Source organism: Crinia signifera, chromosome 1 (genome assembly GCF_055691185.1).
Source record: "Crinia signifera chromosome 1, ASM5569118v1, whole genome shotgun sequence".
In the NCBI taxonomy this organism is placed as follows: Eukaryota; Metazoa; Chordata; class Amphibia; order Anura; family Myobatrachidae; genus Crinia; species Crinia signifera.
In genome coordinates, this window is record NC_139217.1 from 75,098,185 (window position 1) to 75,114,087 (window position 15,903).

At 44.0% G+C, this 15,903-nt stretch overlaps 1 protein-coding gene across 4 annotated transcripts in view; it reads left to right on the plus strand.

The window, feature by feature from the left end:
• Positions 1-15,903, plus strand: part of N4BP2 (NEDD4 binding protein 2) — a 54,148-nt gene that overhangs the window by 16,155 nt on the left and 22,090 nt on the right. For 3 of the 4 annotated variants that reach the window (XM_083164352.1, XM_083164588.1, XM_083164441.1), the window contains exons 3-5: positions 1,395-2,367; positions 6,893-7,017; positions 12,455-12,543. In XM_083164352.1, the coding sequence (XP_083020478.1) occupies positions 1,395-2,367; positions 6,893-7,017; positions 12,455-12,543 (1,187 nt within the window). The remainder of the gene's footprint in view (positions 1-1,394; positions 2,368-6,892; positions 7,018-12,454; positions 12,544-15,903) is intronic. The other variant, XM_083164527.1, reaches the window with a different exon arrangement.

Below are 15,903 nucleotides of genomic sequence, written 5' to 3' on the forward strand. Positions count from 1 at the left end.
TCCCTTCTATAAATGTTGACCTGAATTGTCAAATTGTTTGATCACTTGCTCTTGCCAGGAATTGCAGTGTTTATCAGTGCAGAGTTGCAGTCACTCCAGCATCCCAGGAGGGCAGGGTGCTGGATGAAAATGGGGCACTTTGAACACGGCGGGGCAGGTCCACTGACGTCACGAATGTGGGCTTGTCCGCTCGGCGACATCACGAATATGGGCGTGTCCGCCCGCCGATGGCACAAATGTGGGCAATTCCGCCCGGCAAAGTCACTAATATGCGCGTACCTGCCCGGCAACGTCACGAATGCGATCGGGCCCGTCCGCCGAAGTCTCTTGCGGGGCGTGCAGAAGCCTGCAGCAGGGACGGACAGGCTTAGGTTCTTTTAGCAGGGCAAAACAGGCAGGGCCCGTTTTGCCCTTTAAAAATTAGGCAGGACACGGCGCCCCACTAAAACAGCCTAGCGTGAACACTAGTCACTCCAGACAGCCCTTCTCTGTGTGACGGACCCTGTGCAACTTATTATTTTTTTTGCTCAAATTTGAATATTAAAAGACAATCTTGCACTGCACAACTGATGTGCCTAGTTGTTTTTTTCATGCCAAGTTCCGTTGTGCTCTGTATACAGATACTGTATTAACAGAATATTTAATGCTTTAGTTTTTCTTTAAAATAACATCAATCTTTCATAAAATAAAGATTATATTTAATGTAACGGTTTTCTACAATGTGCCTTATGTCTAATGCTGGCCATACACGCTACAAGCATCTGGCTGATCTGCCCAATATTAGCCAGATAATTGCTGTATGTACGTGGGTAATATCAATCGGTCGAACATGCCAGATAGGACAGTATGTCGGTACCGTTCGATATTCTGAAAGTGTCATGTCAGCTGCATTGGTCAGTGTATGCCATGCCGCTGCCAATCGATGGACAATTTACCCTGGTACTTTACGTGGGAAGCAACTGGGACATGTCTCCTCTCCAGCGGTGGAGAGCCGATATCACGGCCAATACACAGTGAGAGATCTCGCGGTGTATACATGTGATATATGCAGTGACAGATAAACTGCCTGTGAGTATGCCATGCATTTTATCTGCTTGTGTATGCCCGGCATTAATTATGTCATTTATTCCCTCTGACGTGATTGGCTGCATTCTCCAATGCCACACGGTGCTATATTTAAACAGTGGTGGGTTTGAATGTAATCCAGCAACATTTACTGCAGATGGCAATAGCATTGTAGGTGCAGAAATAATATCAATAATAAAATGTTCGGCAATATATAATTTATCTCCTGTATGCCGTTACTGTGGATATGTAAATGCCCTTTGAGTCTGTAATAAAGTGTTTGCGTATGGTCTTATTGTTGTCGCCTTACACATCTTTGTGTTTTTTAGTAGAGGTAGTAATGGACTGCCTCTTGGAGCTTTCAACAGCCACTAAAGGGGAGACCCAGCCGGAGTCAACAGGATTTCACAAGATAGCATCGTTTTTGGATGACTTCCAGGCTAATACAGAGATTTCAGAAAATGTTGACCCTGCTTCTGACCAAGTGGGAGAACACCAAGATGACATGTGCCTGGATGGGACTCTGTGTGATGATTTGGATACTCTATTAGATGAGACACTTGATAGGTATGGTTTAAACAGTGCAGAAACAGAACAGTGTGAGGATTCGGCACCCACAGTGTCTAGTAGCATGATGATTCCAGAGCTGGTTCAGAATCCACTGTTACAAACAAAGCATGAGGAAGAAATTGTTCAATCCCAGACAGATCCAGAAAGAGAAGACCATCAAGATGACCTGTATTTAGACCCCTCACATCCTGAGTGTAACAGTGGTACCATTTCTACTTCACCACCATCAGATGCACCTAAAGCCACTGACCAGTTCAAACCAGAGGTGGACTTTAGAAAAACACCAGAAATGATTTTCAATTTTGAGGGCAGTAAAAAGCCAGTCAGTCAGCAGAACACCGGCTCAGTATTTACACCAACATTTCCTAGTGTTCCTTCACAGTCCCACATGAAGTGGAATCCTATGGCATCCTCCTTCCATCCAACGCCCAATTCACATAGCCTGTTCTTTACACCAGTAGCTGCTATGCCTGCACCATGGATGGCAGGTCCAAGAGAACCTTTTAGAGCAATGAACTATAGTCCTCAAATGCCACCTTTGTCTAACAACTGGTATGTTAACCGAAGGCTTCCAAACCCTCTCTGGCATGCTCAGTGTGTGAGGCCCAGAATTCAGTTTGAACCTGGGCCACCAATTGGTCCACCAATCGCTAAAAAACCTACAAAAATTTTAGGATTTGTTCTCATTTTGCTGAGGGGTGCCCCGGGGTCTGGAAAGTCTACATTAGCAAGGTAAGGATCTACTTTTCACGCTCGTATAAAAATAAATAAATATTGGCTTCTTTTCCTTTATAAATCTTGTTTTTTTCACTAATCTTACATTTTTGCATTGTGGGTCAGAGGAATGGATTGACAGCAAGTAAGGATGTGTGGAACCGCCCACTTGACCTTGGTTGGTTCTCTTGTGGTTGGCCTACAGGTTTGCTGCTGTGGTCATTATAACCGCATCACATTTTTTAATGCTGCCTGAATACCTAGGGGTACATTTACTAAAAGTCCTGCATGCCTCCTATCGCCTGAATAGACTTATACTGTATGCTATATAAATCTATTCATCACCAGGGTTCTCTCAGAAGTGAACTCTGGCTGTGACCGATCACTCAGCACCCAACTGCTTTACAAGCCTGCACTGATTAATTTGTGTGACTGTGGTTCCGGTTGATAGGTCAGCAACATGAAAAAGGTCAAAATTAACAAAAGGTCAACACAACCTGAAGGTTGACAAGCAAATGGTCGATAGATGAATAGGTACGACATATGTAGTGTTCATTCTAGCACCCGCCATCTTTGAAAACCCATGCAGTTCCTCTTCCCTGCCTGGGGTGTCACTGTTTGCTGCAGTGCTTCTAGGAGAGTGTGGTCTGTATATCAGCACTGATATGCAAACCAGACCTGTGCTGGAAACACCACAGCAGACAGCGACACCCCAGGCAGGGCAGAGGAACTGCATGGGTTTTCAAAGATAGCGGGTGCTAGAATGAACGCTACATATGTTCTTAAAAAAACAAAAACATTTTTATGCGATCATTTAAAAAATAAATGAAAGTTTCAAAACCGCGTCAATACAGTATAACAATGTAGTATTATTTCAATATCTGTAAAGGTTTTCACAGTCAGTGTACAATATTCAAGCATATTATAAATAGAACTGCACTTATTTATTGTATAAGACCGGGCTTGACAAATCTCTTAACTCTTGGAGCCAGAAAAGATAGGGACCGTGCCTGCCAAAAATCCCTGCCTGCATGCGAATGGATGCTTATTATAAACATCCATTTGCAGCTTGCGGGCAGGGAGGAAATCATTCGATGGTCACCAACTATCGAATGAATCCTACAGCGCTTGCAGATCTGAGACTGGTGTTTCACATCTATGAGCGCCCTGCGCGGTAAGCAGGTGGGCAGCTGACACCTGCTGATGTCAGCTGACCGCCCCCAGCACCACTGGACCATTTGCATGGGAACGCCCATGAAATGCTGGGTGTTCCTATGGGCTCTGTCCCACTCCCGCACTGCTAGGTGTGAGCAGGACTGCGAACAGGCAGTTCGCCATGCCCGCTTGCAACAGGCGTATGCACATACGATAAAAATGTAATCAGTATAACCCCCATTATACCATTCTTTAGTTCCTGCTTGCGCTGCTTATCAAATCGGTCAGGTGTGTAGCTAGCATTAGAAAGGTGCACAAATGCTAAACCCTTGGGTGGTAGAAGTCTGAGGTCTGGCAGAAGCTGCAGGGGGGGGGGGGGGGGGATGGGGATGACTACACTCATCAGACTGGCAGGTAGAGGGGTATAGTAGCAGGAGTCCTAAGAGCACCTGACAGAACCTCACAGACAGCAGGTCCACTTCTTGGTGCAATACAGTGGCAGCAGAGAGCAGGCAGGAGGGCAGCACCTGTCTCAAGGTGCAGCACCATCAGCAGCAGCAGACAGTTCTTAGAGCCCTCTCCTAGGAGCCATGATCCAGCTGCTGTCACACAGTGCTGACCAGCCAGCAGTCCCTGCCCCACAGGAGGATGCAGCCTCTGGGCAATGAACTGGGGAGTGGATGGCGGCCAGCGCTAGCACCCCCCGGCTGCCTGGGAACTGCAGACAGCGAAGCATGAGGTGTGTAGGAAGTGAGAGTCCCGGCGTGAAGGCCGCGAGGATCCGGCGGCTGGTACCCGGAAGACAGATCAGACCTCAGATGCAGTGGGGATCAGCAGGAGCTCAGTGGTGCGCAGTGATTAGGCCATGCCCCCGCTGGCTCAAGTTTTGTAATAGCCGCGGTGGACCTGCAGTGCTCTGCTCTCTCATACAGTTGGGTGAGTTGTCCACCACTCTGCCCGGCTTTTACCGCAAGCGCACCCGGCCGGCCATGACCAGATTCTGCTTCCTCCCCCCAAAAAAATCTGGTCGCCAGGAAGCAGAATCTTGTTTTTTTACATTTTTTGTAAACTGTACATAGGACCTGACGCAGAGATGTCCCCTAATGCATTCACATCTTCGGGTCTGTAGACAGTTAATGTGGTGTTCCCGCTATGCTGCAAGTGTGCAAGCGCAGAGTGGGGGTGGTCCGGCCCCCTGTACATGACTACTGGGGCCTGCTCCTGTCATCTGCATCATTGCTAGCCTTCCCCCAAGCTCTTCCTTTAATGTGAATAGATTTAACGCAACGCAGGGACCATTTACCTATTTAAAATTGGGCAGCATCCTCTCTGTACACTGGTGTGCGCAGTGTGACTGGAATGTATGCTGGGTTCTTAGAGTGGGGGTGGTCCGGCCCCCTGTGATCGGAATGTATGCTGGGTTCTAGAAATATCTTCTTTGTCTGAATCAGGCCCATAGTAACCTGCAGTGATGCGTGCTCTAAATAAGCAAGTTATATAATACATAAGCTTTCATAATTGACTGTGGACGTGAGCAAACTGTGCATTATTTGTCAGAATGTAATGCATGAAGCAAGTGTGTCCCACTGTGGTAGAGATCTGGAAAAACGTACATCCAATGGACCACCAGGAGAAACTAAATTGTTAGGCTTTATTATTATTATTATTATTATTATTATTTTGTTTCTTACAAAATGCATTTTATTTGCGTTATTTAATTGTTTATGAGCAGAAAAGTAGAACGTGTTGAATAGAAAACGGACTAAAAAAGCAGCAGTCACTGAAAATTATATGCGGTTACATTGTACGAGTCTATTCAAGTATTGCGTATTAATAATGCATTAGCATAAAAGACTCTAAAGTAGTCCATACACAGACTCCTCTGGTGCTGCCCGGCTGCAGGCCCCTATAATATAGTCATACATATAATAAAGCAGTTAGGGAAATCATGCACTGGAGGAGGGGTTTTGTCTCTGTCTCCTTTGTCTCCTTTTAAATTGGCTCTATGTAATCTCCTGATGTATTTATACCCTTATGATGTAGGGGATGGTGCTACCGCTCCCTATTTCAATATTACAGAAGGAAAGGACAGAGAATATAGGTGGTGCACACCATTTATTCCCACCTATATTCTCTTCCTTTTCCTAAGGTAATGACGCAGGCTGAATATTGGAGAGCAAGCAAAATGGAGTAAAAACAACATACCACAATTTAATGTAAATCCCCTTTGAAAAAAACATTCCTTTATCATAAATCATTCCAGTTCCATATAAGAATTAGTAATACAAAGAGAGCTCTCAGATAAAACACATATAATCCATTTATTATACATAATACATATCACTAAAACAATTTAATAAAAAACAGCTTTATGGTTTTCTTGATCAGCATAAAATAAAACAGTGTTATTGACCCGATTTCACTCACTAGTAAACATATGTATATTTCGGCCAGTCCAGCAGATTACTTTAATAAGCGCTATCTTTATCCTCTAACCCAGCGGTTCTCAAACTGTGGGTCCTGACCCCAAAGTGGGTCGCGACCACCTGAGCATGGGGTCACGACTCCATGTTGCTGGCTATCATACTAATGTGTTTGTTGAGGGGGGACAGGGGATAACTCATTAAGTAAACACCCTCTGCTTTCCTCTTCTATACCCCTACCCCCCTTTCCAACCCCTCATTACTCACTGCCTCCCTGTCACAATAGCGGTCACTTCATTTCACTGACCACACATGTGGTGGCCATTCTGTGGTAACTTGCTGGGGTCCTGTAATAGTATTTATTGTCTGACGGGGTCCCAGAGCAAATAGTTTGAGAACCCCTGCTCTAACCTAATCAGGCTATTGAATCAATTCAACAATTAAAAGCTGGTAAACAGTTGTGTAAATATTTATATCCTATGGAGGGTAATCAGCAGATCTTAGTGAAGATATATAGAACATAATTCATCCATGGATGCATGCTACACATATAGCCAAATTTATGCTTAACACGTAAGCAGACCCAGATGTCAATGGTATGTACCAATAAGCCAGACCACAGTCCATGTAGCATAAGATGTTACTATATTTGCATGTGATGGTGTGGCAAACACCTGATGTAAAGGTATCTCACCCACAATTGAACGGAGCGTCTCTCCATGAGCATAGATAGCAGCCGGTCTTAGAAGACGCCAGCTGCACCGTTTGCACACAGCCGTGCTTGCCGGACCTCTCACCCGCTCACCGGAGCTCTCGGTCACAAGCTTGCTTGCGGTCGATCCGATCAGAATTTTGAAATACTGCATGCAAATGTTTTACTTTTGTTTCTTTTTGTACTTAAGTAGTATCCGATTTTATGTACCGAACATGCGTCTGACTGGTTACACCATATCCTTCTGTTTTAGGCTGTTGCTGGAGCAGAACCCAGGGGGAGTTATTCTAAGTACTGATGATTACTTTAAGCAAAATGGCCATTACCAGTATGATGTGAACTGCCTCGGGGTGGCCCATGAGTGGAATCATAAGCGAGGTATGGCAAAGCACATTCGGTTGCAGAATTAACCAAATCAACGTCTACTTGGCATGTACATTATAAAATGAGTCTTCTGGGTCACATGTAGTTATTTATATATTGTTTTATCACTAGGCTCTCTCCCCTATGTGTACACTATGTGGTGTGTAAATTAAATCAAATGCGCCCTTCAATCATCCAGAAGTAAATGGAAGCAAAACAAGGGATGCACGGAGGGTGAATAACAGGCGCTTAGGTTTGATGTATAGATACGGAGTGTCTGATTTCAGTATAGATGTAAAAAAGTATTTATTCTTATGCTCTGAAAACAACCGGTGAGAGGGTCCCACTCACAACACCTCTCCTGTGCCCCACTGTTCTGCTTTCCTCCTATGTGCAGCACAATATGGTGCGGCAGCTGCTGGGGGTGGAGTATGGCAAGTGAGCTTGAAACGGGGAAGGAGCCCGGCAGCTCTGTCTCTGTTGCTGCCGCAGTCTGCTCCAGTCAAAATATGACTCTGTGCGCCAGTAGCATTGTCAAAGTACCAAGCAGGTGGCTATCAATAAGCAGCATCACTGAGGTTCTGCCATAACAATATGCCTGTTACTGAGAGGCGATGTGGTTGCTGCTGTCACTGGATATAAAAGACAGAAGCAGGAAGCTGCTGCTGCAGAGACAATAAGGCTGGGGGAGGAGCTTAGCTGCTGGGAGAAACAAGTCAGGAGAGAATGTGACTAGTCACTAGGGGAGGGGGCAGGCTGCACATTATAGATAAGGAGGGGGACGACATGTGTAAGGGTCACCACTGTGGTCATTGGGTGTAAGCGGTGCTACTCTGGGCATCTGTGTGTAAGGGGCCCTACTCACAATACTATTGTGAGCATTATCTGTGTAAGGGGCACTACTGCGTTGCAAAATGTTTGTAAAGGGTACATTTGCGACTACCTGCACACATTAAGCATAAACTCTCAAACTGCCAAGATTAGTACCTGTATTTGTACAAAATGATACAATGAAACTGTGTAATATAATGTGAATCAGTGGCATTACATGCAGTGTAATGTGAATCAGTGGCACTACATGCAGTGTAATGTGAATAAGATTGTGCTATGGTGTGGCATAATTTGACAACACAACACTACTGAGAACACACACCTATTTTTAGGTGGGTGTCTAGCGGTTTCCATCTCTTTTATAAGGTTTGGGAGGTAGGGCACAAATTGCGCCACACCCTATCAAAGCGGCTCAAATGTTGCTTCTCACCTTCACCCAGCAGCTCCGTCCTGTTATGTGCTATACATATGTGAGCGCCCACAGTAGTCACCAGCCACCCATTCTATCCAGTGAGTACTACTTTAACCAGCCTACCACCCCACACCCACTGTGTGAGCTGCTTTAGCCAGCCTTCAGCTACACACCCCCAGCATGCAGTGTGAGCCCCGACCCTCCTCTTCGTAGTGTCTATCCCTGTAACCACACTCCAGTTACCCGACTGAACTCCTATAGCCAACTTCCCCATCATTTTTAAGTTTAGCCCTTTAACCAGAATCCACTGCAATCCGCCCCTGCTAAATTTAAAATTTAAAAGTATTCTAGAAACAATGTTGTTGTGGAAAAAGCACACGATTTGTGAAGTGAAATACAGTATTTCATGTATATCTGTGTAGGCTGGGATTGTAACCCTCCCAAAATGAGTCATCTGAGCAATGATGTGTGTGAAAGGGGACCTGGTACCAATAAGATGCAATAGCCACCTGTATCTGACACATTGTTACACTACTTGTTCAGTATCACATTGCACTTGTAACACTGAACGGCTCTTGTTTTGTCTACTGCGAAATACCTGACGGAAACAAAAATGTATATATGTAATAGTAATTATTTTATCAGCATTTTCTGTATATAGCACCAGCATACTACAATATACTTAACATACATGCTGACATTCTGGCTCCCCCATCCCTGCAGCATGTACAGTATATCCCACATCGGTTATGGTATAAAGGGTGAACAGTGTCTACGTTGACCTTCATTAGGCTGATACAAAAAGGTTAACCTGCACAAGGTCAACATAAACTAAATGTCAACACAATAGGTCGAAATGGAAATGATGGTTGACAGCGCAAAGCTTGACAGTCAGTACTGACATCTTTTCCATGTTACCCTGTTGTCTGTCGACTATGTGCATGTTGACCTTTTAGTGTTAACCTAATAGATGTCGATCTATACACTGTCGACACTTCATACCACAACCGATGTGTGATATACTGTACATGCTGCAATATAATCCGAAAGATCCAGCAATAGGCACAATGGCGCAGTAGGAGTGGCCTAAACGGCAGCCATGGCTGATAATAGCCCAATTAAAAACTAAAGGATTATTAACAGGTACGTTGGTACCTCTGGTAATGAGATGCGCTCTATGGGCCTCGGTTTCACCACATACACAGATCCTGGCTCTAAACGGAGAAATCTGTTGGGATGACCTTTGTTCAGATTTAAGAATATTGTGGGGAGAGACAAAAGAACATTATTTTTCAAAACAACGATCTATCGCACAGTGCCGGCGAGGGTCTTATCGCACAGTGCCGGCGAGGGTCTTATCGCACAGTGCCGGCGAGGTTCTGTAACAATTTCTATTTGTGGATTTACACATTTTCTCTACAGAAAATGCTGCGTGGCTATTATTTGTCCACAATACTTTGAAACTCTATACTGGTTAGTGTGTGAATTATACACTAGTTCAGTGGTTCCCAAACTGTGCGCGTGGGCTCCCTCTCAATTCAAGTTAGTTATGGCCAATGAAATAGGCAAAATATGTGGGTAAACAGAAGTGAATCATGTTTTTCACCACATAACTGGACCTAAGGAAAACATTTAAATCACAACTTTTTTTAAATATTTTTCCAGGAAATTAGTAAACAACTTTTGGCCTAGGGGTGCTGTGAAAAATAATCTTATACTTTTAGGGTGCCGTGATTCAAAAAGTTTATGAACCACTGCACTAGTTAATCTACATACACTGGATCTAGAATCCAGGCACGGTTGGAAAACATGTGTATCCGCGAATTAATTGCAGATCCACATGTTTTATTCGAAAATGTGTCCGTTTTCCACCAGCGCAGATTCAACTTTAAACAAAGTCAAACCTGCATAGGCGGTAAAAATGTCCGAATATGGCCACCTTGAATAGGTATGTCTGGGTTTTTCGGCCATAACACTGAATACCCCTCAGAGGGGTAAAGCGCCTTAATTGCTTCAGTTTATAAAGTTTTGTTAACAGAAATCCAGCACCCAAGGACCAGGCAATAAAAAGGTAAAATATATGTGTATTGCTTTCACAAGCTGTAGAAATTAAAATTGTATTTTATTGTGTTATACAAACGCACCCCAAAAAGAATAAGTGCAAATAACAAAAGCCCAAACACCTCGCAGACCTAACAAATATATGAGTGACCCCATGCAGTAGCAGAAAGCAATATGCAAATATCAGTTGTTAGAAAATGTCACCATATAGGCCACACCATAAATAATTGCTGTGGCCTATATTAAGAACAATCGGATAAAGCAACCAACATGGAAATGCTCTGTTGGAGAAGGTTAAATGCAGATGAATGTTAATAATAAGTGGAGCTGAGGTCACGGATTAAGGCTGACACTGAGTCCCCAGCAGTTGTCAGCAAAATGGAGGGAGGGACGCACTGTAATACTTGTATGTTGGGACAGAATATATGCCGAGCGAAATCTAGTAGTAGGGGTGTGTTATGACTGGCCAGGCCTCCGACACGGGGCGAGAGCAAAAAAAGCCTTTTGCACTTGCCACATGTTCTATTCTCCCTCTGTGAGGATCGTGGTCCCCCATGAGAGACAATAGCCACTGTTGGAGAAACTTGAGATGTGGAACTATTGTATATTAACCAATTAAACCAACCCTGCAACATTTTATGAGAGTTTTTTTTGTTAATGAGCAAATATTAGGCCATGTTTTATCCAGATGGTGCCAATGTACTTCCAATGAGCAGCAGTGAAGCATCCTGAATTTGTATGAAAAGTTTTAAGGTCACTATCCAATATTTAAATCGCACAATCAAAACAACAAAAAATGTGGTTTTCTTGGTAGCGCTGCACTAAGGAGACAAGCCATCTATGTGCAGAATGTGTCTGTTGTGTGGTACAAGGACAAGGTGTAGAGGAAAGACCCTACATGTGACATGTCACAATAACTGGTCTGAGGTGACCTTTTCTTCAGGGACAAGGTATCACCTGTAATAAATTGTATATACCGTTTCTTTCGCCAAGGAAGAAGATTTCAAGACATTTATGTTGTCCTCATCTAGTGGGCACCCTCCTTGCAGCTCTTGATTTGGCGTGGTGGCATATTTAGTGGCAAACAAAAGGTTACGGAGAATAGAAATAATACCCTTTAAAAGGGAATTGTGGAGAGACCAAATGGAAGCAGGATGTATAATGTCCTTGACCAATAATAGGTTTTATAGTAGAAAACAAATGTAAAGTCAATGATATGTTGATACCACTTCAGAGGGTCTGGTGCGAGCACGAATTCCCAGCACTTTAGGACAAGGATTCAGATTCCGTAGTAAACCCATTCAGGGTCTGTGGTCCCACAATCCTGCTACAATTCCATGGAATGCAGGCCCTCTGCTCTGCTCCGCTCCTTTCCAGATTGGGGGGGGGATTTCTCTCTTTTTTTATTTGGCTGCTCAGTTAAGTAAAGGTACTTAACTGAGCAGCCAAATAAAAAAAGAGAGAAATCCCCCCCCCAATCTGGAAAGGAGCGGAGCAGAGCAGAGGGCCTGCATTCCATGGAATAAGTGATTCCAAGGCCTTGTAGAGGTGCGTATCATAAAAGCCCAGCTGATACCCAGCCAATATGTCGGTGCAACCTGGCTACACATCGAACGATGTTAATAAAGGACTGAGCGATCGCTGTTCATCCTTCATTAACATACATGGTGTCTTTAGGTTTAATGTGCCACACGCTTTAGCCTATAAACACACAATATGAAACTGAACCGTTCTGTGGTATTAAGCAGAAATGGAGCCTAGAGTGGGGGAAGAGAGCAGACTCTTCCACAGTCCCCTTTGTATGGCGATCACATCTCTATTTTAAGCTTTGGTTAATGTTAGCTGCAGAGAGCAAATCCCAAACACATATAGTATAAGTATCCTGGGCCGTGCAGCAACTGACAGACTAGGTCAGCAGGAGGTAGAGGGCAATGATCTATATATTGACTTACTTTTTTTTCAGCGTCAATTCACAATAAAGCTGTTTATTGTTGAATTACATAGTACAGTATAATAATAACCACCTTTTGTTTCATGTTAGATTCTCTTCAATTCAGTAGCTCATTTTTGTTCTGAGGCAGAGTCTCCTGTAACACCCAGTTATTATGAAGATGCAATGACATAATCTTGTGTACTCTTGTGTTTCAGCTAAAGATGCCTTTGAAAAGAATGTCTCCCCCATCATAATAGACAACACCAACTTGAACGGATGGGAAATGAAGCCATATGTTTCTATGGTCAGAGTTCTTGAACAAACCGCATGTAAAAGTTGTATGAAATAATGTGCTGTATGTAATATGTCTGTATATGCAAGTAGTGGTCCAAAAATGAAAATACCAGTATACAGTCACTTAATAGGATCCCTATGTGCAGTCTGAATGCTCTGTGACATAGGGGGAAATTTACTAAAGGAAATTTGTAAAAAATAGGTGTATTTGTATTTAGAAATACACTTATTTTTGACATTTACTATCCCGAAAATACGGCAATTTGTATTCGTATTGATAGCACATCAATACAAATACGAATTGCCGTATTTTCGGGATTGTAAATGTCAAAAATAAGTGTATTTCTAAATACAATACACCTATTTTTTACAAATTTCCTTTAGTAAATTCCCCCCATAATGTCTACCAGTGGCTCTTATAGAAACATAGAATTTGCCCATCGAGTGTGTCCCTTTAATGGCAGACTAGGAGATGCACCAACATTTTTCTGATGGTTGATTGGTAATAATTGAACATGTGGTCTCTGACATTATTCCAGTATATTGAATGAATGCACAGTTGTAATTTAAATACAGACAAAGTTCTGACCCAAGGATAGCTTTCGCGCCCTGCTCATCAAAGTGTTGGGGCGACTACACATAGTTTTGTAGATTTGTCAGTGTCTCATTGACCAAGGTATTGTTCTTGTTCACTATCTGTACAATGGTGCACGTGTGTTAATGTAGTGTTTCTTATTTAAAGAGTACAGAAATAGAGGTAATTGTATCCTATGTACAGCTGGATTAAATCATTAATGAGAGAACAGTTTTTTAAAATAGTTCACAGCTAAATATGGGCAACGGGAAAATAAAATCCTGACCTATAGAGGTCATTTCCGTGGTGGCGTTAGAATGCCGGTGATTGCCACAACTTGCACAAATTTTGCTTCAAAGTTCAGATCACAACTCCATAAGGATGAGTATTAAAATATACATGTTTTTGATGTTACCGTACGTATGGCATAGATGAGCACTATAAAATACAAGCATTGCCAATCAGTGAATTACACCCTTAGTGTAAACCAGGGGTGTCCAAACTTTTTGAGACGAGGGCCAGATTTGGTTTGGTGAAAATGTGGGGGGCCGAACATTCAGCCTGACATTCTTTGAATCATTAATCACATCAGAATGGTCCCCCACTCTGCCCCCATTCACACTATGTCCCCCAGCCTGCCGCTTCACTGTATTTCCCCCAGCCTGCCCCCATTCACTGTATGTCCCCCAGCCTGCCCCTCCTTCACTGTATGTCCCCCATTCACTGTATGTTCCCCACTCTGCACCCATTCACTCTGTCCCCCAGCCTGCCCTCCTTCTCTTAATATCCATCAATGCGTCCATTCATTGTATGTCCCTAAGCCTGACCCTCCTTCACTGTATGACTCCCATTCACTGTATGACCCCCATTCAATATGTACCCCACTCTGCCCACATTCACTGTATGTCCCCCAGCCTGCCCCTGCTCCCCTTTCTCTGAATGGCCATCATTGCCTCCATTCACTGTATGTCCCCCAGCCTGACCCTCCTTCACTGTATGTCCCCCACTCTGCCCCCTCCATTCTCTGTATGTTTCCCAGCCCCTTGTGTGTGCCAGAGGAAGGAGAGGCAAAGCAGGCACTGCAAGGACAGAGATGCTTGGGTTCCTGCTGCTGCCCTCCTCCACTCTGCATGTTACGGGAGCAAGCTTCCCCCTTGCTGCGCCCCTCCCCAAATACTGCTGTCACTGTAATTGTGGAGTAGGGTGATATACGATTGCAGCAGCAGGGGTACAAACACATCTGACTGCGGCGGCCGACACCTCCTCACTGCAGCAGACAGCAAGGTAAAGGCGCGCTTGCCGGGGCTCCACCTTTAGTGTCCTGTGCTTCCCACATTGGATGCTCTGTCCGCTTCCAGCTGGAGGCTGCGGGCCACTTGAAATGACAGTATGGGCCGCAATTGGCCCCCGGGCCTGACTTTGGGCATGCCTGGTGTAAACTATTCACTACAAAATGGAAGTCCATATGTAAATAAGGTTTGTTGATAATTCTGGCAATGACGCCTGCTCAAACTTCAGTTTGTTTTCTGCGTTTTACTGTTTAGAAACTTTGATCTCCCCATTTATCACATTTCCCAAAGGATAGTTAGGTGCATAGTGTCACTTTCATGCCAGGACACTGCAAAGGGTGCACCAGAGGGGAATGTTAGTTCTGCCTCTGACAGCAATCTGTGTAAGCGTTTGGAACATGGGTCCTGAATCCAGCTGGACAAAACCGTGTGCACTACAGGTGGGGCAGATGTAAACTGTGCAGCGAGAGTTATGGGGACTATACACGGGGCAATGTCAGGGCATTTTCTAAGCGATCTCACTAGATTGCTTAAATAATGTCTCTGCATCACTTGGGGCCATAGCGATAGAGATCCGTCAGCATTTGGATGCTGGGATTCTTTTCAATAAAAATTCCAGCGTCACTCACAGCTGTTCTGTTTTTGGTGCAATATTTCTCTAAATTTCTATTAGCTGACTTCAAATCACTTGCTGGCAATAAATAAAGTGATTTTGTGTTCCTCGACTACGATCCTGGCATTTTTAGCGGATATTTTGCACATCTCACAGCAATCTTGGTACTCAAAGGGTTAAGCAGCAGGAGCTGGAGAGGACTCCACTTTCCCTAGCCTGTAGATTAAACACCTGTATTCAGCCGTTAGTTGCAGCTTTCCAGTTGTCCTAACCAGACGTGATAACTTCTAATACTGGCTCACAGACCTCTGGCACGAGGTGCTACACCTGTACACACTTCTTTGTGTACCAAGGGAATGGTCCCTATTCGGTAAGGAAGGCGCAGTATAGCATCAGGGAAAGCGCCAAAGACTCTGTGCAATTCTTCCTTACACTTTTTTTGTTTGCTGCTATTTGTGTGCTGCTGGGTTTCTTGCTTGACGCCGCCGCTGTGACATTTTCTCAGTCACACAAGTCGCAAGAAATTTGTCTGCTTGATGACTATGCCTGACACAAACCTTTTTATAAAATGTGAACATCAAAGTGATTCTTTCATGCTGTATGGCAAATGTTCCTGTCATTACGCTTAATAAGCTTGGTACCACGTTCATTCTTTAAGGATATGAAAGAGAGATTTCTATGCAGAGGCACATGCTGCTGGGGAGCAGGAGATGTTTGCTTACACTGTCCCACTTGACCTTGAACTTCAGTCTTTCCGTCTCACATGAACTGTAGACATAACACGGCTTGCCAGGGTTTTCTTTCCTCCACTGCTTCAAATTCTGCACAGCCTGTTTCTTCTGTCTGCTAAATTGGTTGCTATGTGTACAGGAGAGTTTGTCATTTAATGGGAAA